Here is a 9,657-nt window from a genome sequence, read left to right as displayed (position 1 = left end):
ACAGCTTCACATTCATCAGTGGGAAATTCTAGTTTAAGACATTTGTAATATGTTAATTTCTTTAACAAGAAATAAAAACCGTATCTCATGGCAATACTCTTGTTCTGTGGTGATTATTTTGGTAGTACTTCCGGTGGTCATTCTTTACTGCGTCAACGCGAAGTTAAAAGTTGAAAATTATGTGTAATTTTGCAGATACTAATTTTTTATACGAATTCTTAATTTGTAGTCAATGTAATATATTTGTAAGAGAAGATATAGATATCTATGCTTAGAAACGAATCTGCCTGACATTAACAAATTAAATAAAGCGGAACCCTTGTTCTATTTCCATGTTTCACGGAGGACACTCGTTGAAAACACACTTAGAGGACAGCAACGGCGCTGATACTGATAGCGTCATTTTTCTTTTAAGTAGCACTTTGGACACAGTTGTGTGTCTTATTAAACACAAATATGTCTATATTTACGCCGACGAATCAAATCCGACTGACGAATGTGGCGGTGGTACGGATTAAGAAAGGAGGGAAGCGGTTTGAAATCGCCTGTTACAAGAATAAAGTTATGAGCTGGAGATCGGGAGCGTAAGTCACATTTAACGTCAACATCCACAATGTTCAAAAAAGTATTTCATAATGTGTTAAAATCACTAACCCATCAGTTTAAATGCTGCTGTTCTTAGCTTATTACAAGTGATAGGTTATTGAAAATGAACGCTTGTTTGTGGTTTTCTTCCAGAGAAAAAGATCTTGATGAGGTTTTGCAGACGCACTCTGTTTTCGTTAATGTGTCCAAAGGTCAGATGGCAAAGAAAGAAGATTTGATTAAAGCTTTTGGGATAGATGATCAGACAGAAATCTGCAAACAGGTACAATTTCGTCTGTCTCGACATGTTATGCTAAATGTATGTGAGGCTTTCTGCCTGCTGTTTCCTTCAACATGTTTTTGTTTGGGTCAGATCGTGGCCAAAGGAGAGCTCCAAGTGTCAGACAAGGAGAGGCAGTCTCAGCTGGAGACCATGTTCAGGGACATTGCGACAATTGTGGCAGACAAGTGTGTCAACCCCAACACTAACAGGCCGTACACAGTCGGCCTCATCGAGCGGTCGATGAAGGACATCCATTATTCTGTCAAGACCAACCAGAACACCAAGCAGCAGGTGAGCTGACCCTGTGTTCATTCATCTAGGATTACTCAGTCCAGTTCAATTAACCTAAAAAGAAAATGAATCGCTCCAGTATATATTTATAGATGGATAACAAAGTCAAATAAAAATAGAAATCAATTGACAAACTGTTGACAGTTGAAGTGTAGCAGAGAGAGGAGTGATTGGAATCTTCAGTGGTTGCCATGGATGGAGTGATGCTTAGCTGATGATGTCACACGTGGTGTTTATGGTTAGAAAAGCTCATTCAGCTGCTCACAGGTTTAAACAACTGTCCCGTTGACATGGTTACGCATCATAACAGATGTTACCAGCAGAAATCATTCCTGCAGCAAAGCATATAAGGCAGCATTGTTCCGTTGTTACCTTGTAAAGTTCTAGGGAGTTTCATGTTGGAGGGAGTAAATCTTTTCCCCTTTAACACTGAGATTACCTGCTAATTAAACATCTTATCTTCCTCAGAGATGCTGAGGTGTCCTGTCACAGAAAGGCCATAAAAAATGAACCAGTGGTTTAAGCGTCTGATAATTAAGACTATAAATATTAGCTGATATTTTTTTTATTCTAAGTCTAGAACAAAGTAGATTTTTATTCTTGATTGCTGAGTCTCTAAAACCAACCGTTCTGTCCTATTGGTCCCAGGCTCTGGAAGTGATCCGGCAGCTGAAGGAAACCATGGAGATCCAGAGAGCCCACATGAGGCTGCGCTTGGTGCTGCCAGCCAAGGAGGCCAAGAGGCTGAAGGAGAAGCTGAAACCGCTTCTGCAGGTTGTGGAGAATGAGGACTTTGATGAGGAGCTTGAAATGGCGAGTTTGTTTGAATGATTCAGTAATATCCACAGAGTACGAGTAAAGGCTTTAGATCTTTGCAGTTTTGCCAAATGCTTTCCTTTTATTTTCCAATAATAAGCCTATACTATCTTCTACTTTCCCTGCCCTTGAACTCTCAGGTCTGTCTGGTGGATCCCGGCTGCTACAGGGAGATCAATGAGCTGATTCGCTGTGAGACCAAAGGCAAAGGCACTCTGGAGGTACTCAGCCTGAAGGACGTGGAGGAGGGAGATGAGAAACTATAGTAACCCAGCTCGTCAAGACTCTGCACTTTACTCACAGTAACACTGGAACAAAAAAGCATAAAACTCCTGGAAACAGCCGTTTGTTGTTGTATTCACTTTATTTTCAGCCATTTCTACCAGCAGTAATGTTGAAAGAATTAGTTTTAGATTTGATTTGCATGCTGACAGGAATATATTTGGAAAGTTTTGGTAAGTTGTTCTGATCTGGATTCTTTTATTTATTCTTTTTTATTATGTAAGTACATAAGTTTGTCATCATCTTTCATGTGCCTCGTAGTCACGCTCAGCATCTTTAACCCAGCAGTATGTATTCATCTGTAAATGGGTTGGCTTTATAACAAACAGATATAGAACTATTTTTTGGGGTGTATACTCAGGGTCTTTTTTTGCTGCAAGGGAAACAGAAACACATGGGAACTGTTCCATTTAAAGCCTCCACATCACCGTTTAATCTCTGATTTAAAGGAAAGTAACGCAGAGTGTGCGGAACATTCAGTCTTAAGTGGTCTTAAAGAATAGTCACAGCCCACATTTTCTTATTACAAACTAAACAGCAGAAAAAACATTTTATTTGCAAAATTGAGGAAGAAATCTACAAGCTTTGCATTTAAAATCCCAAAACATTTTAGTTAAAACCGATTTGGAAGTACAACAGAAAGAAAGACTTTTTTTTTTGTCAGGTTTCATTTTTGGCTTCACAGTAAACATTGGACAAATAAAGTTTGTGGAATAAATTAATGAATAAAGTTCAAGTGTTTGGACTGTGCCCTCGTTCTCAGTGTTTCTTGCTTTCTATGTTGTTAAGTATCGACCTTAACATCAGTGTAGATTTATAAATGTGTGTCCATGAGTCGTACATTTTCCCCTCAGAACACTTTGGTTCCTTTTTGTCATTCACTCTTCTTCTTTGTCAAGAAAAAGTGCAACAGAGAGAATGTGGGGTTCCTAATTACTGTCCACCTTAACCCACTCAAGTGTTCAGTGTCAGATAAATGACATTATATATTAGTAAAGAGACATTTCTCCCACTCCACAGGGTGCAGAACAGACAATGTTTTCAAAGTATGAGACTTGGAGCCTCCGCTCAGACAAGCTGTGCAGAAATAGAACCAAACGTCACCGCTTCCTGCTTAGTTTACGCTCTTAGTTTGGTTCAGATTAGCCAGTTAATTAAAGAAGGTCTGTCCTCGGCCATGTGTGTGAGTCTGCCTTTGGGAAAGTGGGGAAAAACAGTAAAGTAATGAATGTCTGACCAGCCAGATTACACACATTTACACTCCACCATGAAATATCTCTTTGATCCACTTAGACCGTCAAACAGGAGGCCCGTCTCTTACTTTGAAAACCTCATCTTTAATTTAATACAATTAATTTGTGCAATACAGGTACAGTACATGTTTTTGGGATCATTAACTTTTACAGACTGAGGACATTGGAACATGTTGAAACCCTCCGTCAGATGTTGTGTCCTCAGTGTTCAGAAGTGCCATTTTACATTTACAAAAGTCATTCAGGGGATGATTTTATCCAAAGCCACTAATAAGAATAACTTTCAAGCTTCAGCACAGTAAGAGACACTGAACTGTGCATTAAGTGCTAAATTTATTTACAATTTAAATGTTCAAATAAAAGTAGAACAGGTACAGAAGTAAGCACAGATTAGGCATGAGGGCAGGTTATGCCCCTCATCTATTAACCAGTAGCTGAAACCACTAATCAGTCTGAGCTGAGATGACTTTGTGCGTATAGATAACAATACAAGACAAAATTCTGAAAGCTACAATGTATTCAGGAAGGAGCAAAAGCCTGTATGACTGAGTTCAAACAGCCCAGGAGTCGCTCTGGAGACAGCAGCACTGGATTCGGGCAGCCATGGGTCACCAGTGGAACTACGTGTCCCTTTTTTTGGATGATCAAACCATCTGTGTGGGATTCTTTGTGTATACTGGGAAACCTGTGAAAGGAGTTGTTCAGCCATGACCTGTACCAAGAGCTGAGTGGCACGCTGAGTAAGATGTGACCTGATTTCTCCTCATGCTGTAAAGCGCAGACACATGACTGGACACAAAATGTTCAGAGAAGGAAGAATGGTCATCACTCCTTTAAAAGAAAAGAAAAACAGGTTCCACAGCGGCTGTAGAGCTGATCCTTCAGCAACATTTTGGGAATGGGGATTGACTCTGAAACCATGCTGTAAATATGTAGTTTGTTAGAAATGATATACACAGCAAAACAAGATGCAAACCCCATCAATAAAACACCTCTGCTCTCTGAAGTTAAATATTAGTGAAACGACTACTGATACGCGTCATTTGTGCAGCCACAGATGTTCCTCAGCTGCTACTCACATTCATGTGAAACATTATTGGTTTTTCAGTTTAATCACTCACACTCGCAGTTAGATTTTACACCACTTTCCTCTCAGATGGGCTCTGATCTGCGCTCATACTGACTTTGTGTGAAAGCAGTCCTGTTGATCCTGCTCAGTGGGTGATTGGCTTCCTCTTCTACATTTAAGTTCCTGTTGCCCTGAGGATGCTCCGCCTGCCCCTCAGCATTGGGGCATCTTGTGGTCAGAAACAGCCCCCCGGCCAGCATCAAGGCAAAGGAGATCCATCCAAGGTACAGGGCAGGTCCCCAGTCCCTCCTTAGCACCACAGCACCCTCCAGTGGCTGCCCTGTGTGATGGCATGTCCAGGCTGTGGGAACCAGCAGCAGGATTCCTGACACAACAAAGAGACTACCAGAAAACACTTTGATCTGGCCCCGCCGAGGGAACCACACCACCCCCACCGCTCCAATAACTACTGCAAAAGCCCCAGCTCCAATGGCCGCCATGATGAGGGCTCTCCATGTCCGAAAACTTCCAGAAAGAGACATGAGAGATTGGTAGAAGGAGCAGTGCAGGCTGCCATCATGGGCCAAATCCCAGTGATCCCATTCTAGCCACACCCCATCCCAGTAAGCAGGCAGAGTAGCCGTCATGTTGTTGAGGGTGCCGCTTACCTTCCACAGGGCGAGGCAGCGTGTCAGAACGGAACATATCCATCCAATAAGGGCTAAACCAAAGGCGGCGAATTCCAGCTGCCACTTCATTACTCCGGCCTGCCTCGTCCTCCTCTTCACTTCAGGCCCAGCTGCCGAACCAGAAACAGCTGGCAGCAGAGCTTGTTGGGGTGGGGTGTTATTTTAATGTGTGTGTGACCGTGTGGAGCAGAGACGGTGTGTGTGTGAAGCAGAGACAGTTTGCGTGGGCGTGTTTGTGTGTCTGTTTTGCATGTCGGTTCAGAGGGGAAACCAGTTCTTTGGTATCCTTAAAATGAAGGCACTGGCCTGGCTACAGCTGGGTGGAGCAGGGAAATCCCTGTTTGCTCTGCCATGGTTTCAAAACATTCCCTTTCTCTCAGTTTCTATGCAGAGAGAAAAACAAAGCTCCCACTGTGCTCTGAGCGCTCAGCCGCTCGGCCTTAATTCTGTTCCTGAACTGGATTTAAAGTGTTTGTAGGAAACTCAGAGAGTTGCCTCCAAGTGCATTTGATGAGTCAGAATGATGTTAACATGTGAAAGGACTCTGAACTCTGGCACTAAACTGTTTTCAGGTACTTGTGTTGGTGTTTCTGTTCCCTCAGAAGGAGTGTAGATAAGACATCTGGGGAGCTGCCTACAGAATATGATCCAAATGACACATGGTTACTCCTCAGCTTTTATTTTGTGTTATACAACAATACAAATCACTTAAAATGGTTACTAAAACATGACATATGTCATTTTCTACAGATTGCAACACATACAAGGTTACAAGGTTATGAATATATTCTCTATCCTTATCTGTGGAATGACTTGGCAGCACATTTCCTCTTAAAAAGAATACAGCTACAGTATTTTAAACCTGAGATGTTAGTTCATAATAACAGTATTAGAAGAATAGTTGAGACAGAAGGTTTTCAAATCCTTTCCAATTTTCCACATTTTGTTGCTTCGGATGCATCTTAAAATGAATATTTCTTATCAGTCTACACACAATTCTACACAGCGTCAAAAGAAAACACCTTTTCTGAGTGTTTTGGGATTTTTAGAAATAAAACATTAAACAAATCTCAAATATTAACTGACACTGACAGCCCAAGTAAGCCCTGCTTATGTTAGTGGTGTACGGTGCAGGAGGTTGAGAGATTTGTTCTTCTTAGACCTGTGAGCAAGGATTGTGTCACGGCCCAGATCTAATGAAGGGAACAGGAGAATGTGTGCAGCCCTTAAAGAGCACAGCAGCTAACATCAGCCTCAAGTACAAGCCGAAAGACGCTACCTTTATGTGACTGACGTATGAGGAAAGTTCCTTTGTGGTGATAAGAAACCTTACAGAACGGCAGTTATAAGTGTAACACTCCAGAAATCAGACATTTACCACAGAGACAGCCTGCTAAGAGCATGCAAAGACGCACCTGCATGACTCCCACATCATGAGAAGCTAAATCCTCTAAATCCTCTGATCTTATGACACAAACTATTTGGCCACAGTCTGCAGTGATATATGTGGAGGAAACCTGAGCATCGCCTCATTTGTACCATCCCTACAGTCAGACATGGCGCTGGCAGCATCATGCTGCGGGATGGTCTTCTGCTGCAGGGGCTGAGATACCGGCCAGGATGGCAAGAAAGATGTATGTAGAACAAAAGAATCTCAGGCTGGAGAGGATGAGTCACAGCAAACAAGCAGGAATACACAGAAGGGACTTCAAGAAAACTGTGTTAGCATCCTGGACTTATGCCGAAAGGTTCTGGACCCTGAACATCTGGAGTGAACCCACACTGGCTGAGCTTGAGCAGTTCTGCTAAAAAAAAAAAGCTGATTTCAATTACTTATTAGTCATTTATTTTAACCATAACTGAGTAGCTTTGATTTCTAATGCTAAACAAGTGATGTTATTACCCAACCAAGAGGTGACAAAGTGGCATGTTTAGTTTACATGTTGCCAAGGAAACCAGCAAAATGGCATCTAAAAAGATTTTCCTAATCTAAACAAGAAGTTTTTTTATTTCTGCTCCCAATCAAGTAATGCTGTTGACTAAAACTAGACGAGAAAAACTGTTTCACTAAAGTGTTGTTGTGTTATCGGCTGAGTGTATAAAAACAGGTGCTGTGTCTGTGGGAACTTCATTCCCACTGTTGAACGTGCATAATTGTGCACATTTGCGCCAGCCACGCCCTCCCTCCTACTTATGAGATGTTTGCTAAAGTTAAAACTTTCATGTGAGTCATATTTCCCTCATGCTGCCTGTCAGGGTTGTAGTTTAGAAGACAATCTGTGGATTTATTTAAGGGTTTGAACCAACCTACTCGCTCATTTTGATTGGAGGACCTGTTAAGCAATAAACATCTCAGGGCAAAGTGTTTGAAGCTTGTTGGATCGTTAGAAAGAACATTTGAGGCTGTCAGTGCTGCCAAAGGCGCTTTATACCTATGTTCATGTATTTCAGTGATGATAAAACATGAATTTAAATCCCTTTTATGATTAGTCTGAAACTTGAAAGGGTCCAAAAGCTTAGATTCCTGAATATATTTTCCTTATATGGAGACATTTAACTACAAATACCATGATGGCCTTCAAAGATTAGGACAAATAGATTTTACACACTGCTCTTTGGACTGTATTGAAAGGGGTCTACATCATTTTTTTTCATCATTGGCACTGCGGTTCAATTCAAAACATTTATCCTAGAGTGGTGACTATTATCTGAGTTGTTTTCATCTCTCACACTCCAAGGACTCGGGTCAGCTGGTCCAGTCCAGAGTCCAGACTAAACACGGAGAAGCAGCATTTAGCTGTTTATTTATGCTGCAAACAAGTGGAAAAAACTGCCAGAGGAGATTAAACTGTCACCAAATGTAGATGTTTTTAAATCCAGGTTAAAAACATTTCTTTTCTCATGTGTCTATGCATGAAATCTGCACAACATATTTTAACTTATCCAGACTGTTGCTTGTTTTTGTTCATTTGAATTATTTTATTTCTTTCTCTTTATATTCTTTTATGTATTTTTAATGCTTCTTCCACTCCCCGCTGTAATGCTTTTATTTTATGTGAAGCACTTTGAATTGTTTCGTGCATGAAATGTGTTTTACAGATAAACTTGACTCTACACTCAGATGTGTGTGTATCCTAACTTTATACATAGTTCTTGATGGCGTAGCTGCTGCGTGTGGCTGTCTTGGACAGCATGTACCCATTAGAGGCGAATCTGGCCCTCTGTGGTGGGCAGTTCATGCATAGAACGGCCCCGCCACAGAACATCAGCCCAGATGTCACAAAGCCGATGTAAATGGCTGCGCCGAGCTCTCTCTTCAGCACCTCTGGGACTCGAGGGTTGTGAAAATCAGTGATGATGGTGTTGGCTGTCCAAGAAACAGCAACTATAGTGGTGAGGGCTGCCAAGCAGAAGATTGCCCCAGAGCTGAGCACAACCCTCGCCTTGATCTGAGGGTGACTCAGGCAGTTGGTGCATCGTGCTCCCAGGATGAAGATGAGAAATGCCAGACATCCTAACACCAGGCTGATGCAGATGAGGCCGCGGGCTGCCTGGAGGTCTGGGGACAGGTCCAGCAGAGCATCATAGAGCTTACACTGCATCTGACCCGTATACTCACTGACACAGGTCATCCATAAACCCTCCCAGAACACCTGCATGACAACCAAATGGGTGCCAATGAATGCCGTCACCTTCCACATGGGCAGAGCGCAGATCAGGATGGTCCCAGCAACACCTGTCATGGACAGACTGATGCCCAGCTCCTGCAGGGCCATGGGAGACGGAGCAGACTCTCACACCCTGTGAAACACAGAAGGTTGGCAAGAGCAAAGAGTGAGAGGTGATCTTTTATCATATCATAACATTATGCTGCTGGGGATCATCCAAAAGGACTGAATGTAATCTTCATATTTGGATTTCAGTTCAGTTCATGTTATCACAGTATGCAAGAATTGGCAAATAATTTAAGCCTTGTATTAAAGTTCAAGTAAAGAGGCCAAAACCAACATTTCAAACATATATTATTCTGAAACATATATATCTTTTTCCTTTGTATTATTTGTTCTTGTTGCTGACATCATTAGACAAACATTTGCAGACTCTCCAGCAATGGAGGCAAAGAGCCACCAGGCAGCAGTGTGTGACAAAAGATGAACGAGACGATCACGTGTTCCCAAAGTGGGTGCGTGTCGTCTTTTGCTCTCACTGCTTCAGGCCTTTAATAAAGTAAAATACAACGTAAATTCGATATATTTCAGTTTAAAAACCACGACTTTATAAACTGTAACTGATGCACATATTGCTAGAAGTATCTTTCTTTTCTATAATGATTATTACAAGTTAATTATTGGTTAGTATTTTTTAGTATGTCTTGTGGCAAACTTTAGA

General features: G+C 41.7%; 3 protein-coding genes across 3 annotated transcripts; 1 reads left to right on the top strand and 2 right to left on the bottom strand.

Annotated features, from left to right (window-relative positions):
• The first annotated feature begins 336 nt into the window (after positions 1-336).
• sbds (SBDS ribosome maturation factor) lies at positions 337-3,006 on the top strand. Its single transcript, XM_072391936.1, has 5 exons — positions 337-584; positions 739-868; positions 959-1,159; positions 1,808-1,972; positions 2,116-3,006. Exons 1-5 carry the CDS (start codon positions 457-459, stop codon positions 2,239-2,241), a joined length of 750 nt encoding a protein of 249 aa, XP_072248037.1. The 5' UTR covers positions 337-456; the 3' UTR covers positions 2,242-3,006.
• Positions 2,930-5,468, bottom strand: LOC140313946 (claudin-3-like). The gene has a single exon (XM_072391937.1). The coding sequence runs from the start codon at positions 5,335-5,337 to the stop codon at positions 4,663-4,665; it is 675 nt and encodes a 224-aa protein (XP_072248038.1). The 5' UTR covers positions 5,338-5,468; the 3' UTR covers positions 2,930-4,662.
• A 2,940-nt stretch (positions 5,469-8,408) lies between these two features.
• cldnj (claudin j) lies at positions 8,409-9,044 on the bottom strand. Its single transcript, XM_072391672.1, has one exon. The coding sequence runs from the start codon at positions 9,042-9,044 to the stop codon at positions 8,409-8,411; it is 636 nt and encodes a 211-aa protein (XP_072247773.1).
• Between the last annotated feature and the right edge of the window lie 613 nt (positions 9,045-9,657).

The sequence above is a fragment of the Leuresthes tenuis genome, unplaced genomic scaffold, assembly GCF_036924035.1.
Source record: "Leuresthes tenuis unplaced genomic scaffold, fLeuTen1.0.hap1 SCAF_9, whole genome shotgun sequence".
NCBI classification, from domain to species: domain Eukaryota; kingdom Metazoa; phylum Chordata; class Actinopteri; order Atheriniformes; family Atherinopsidae; genus Leuresthes; species Leuresthes tenuis.
This window is presented reverse-complemented; position numbering and strand designations above follow the sequence as displayed.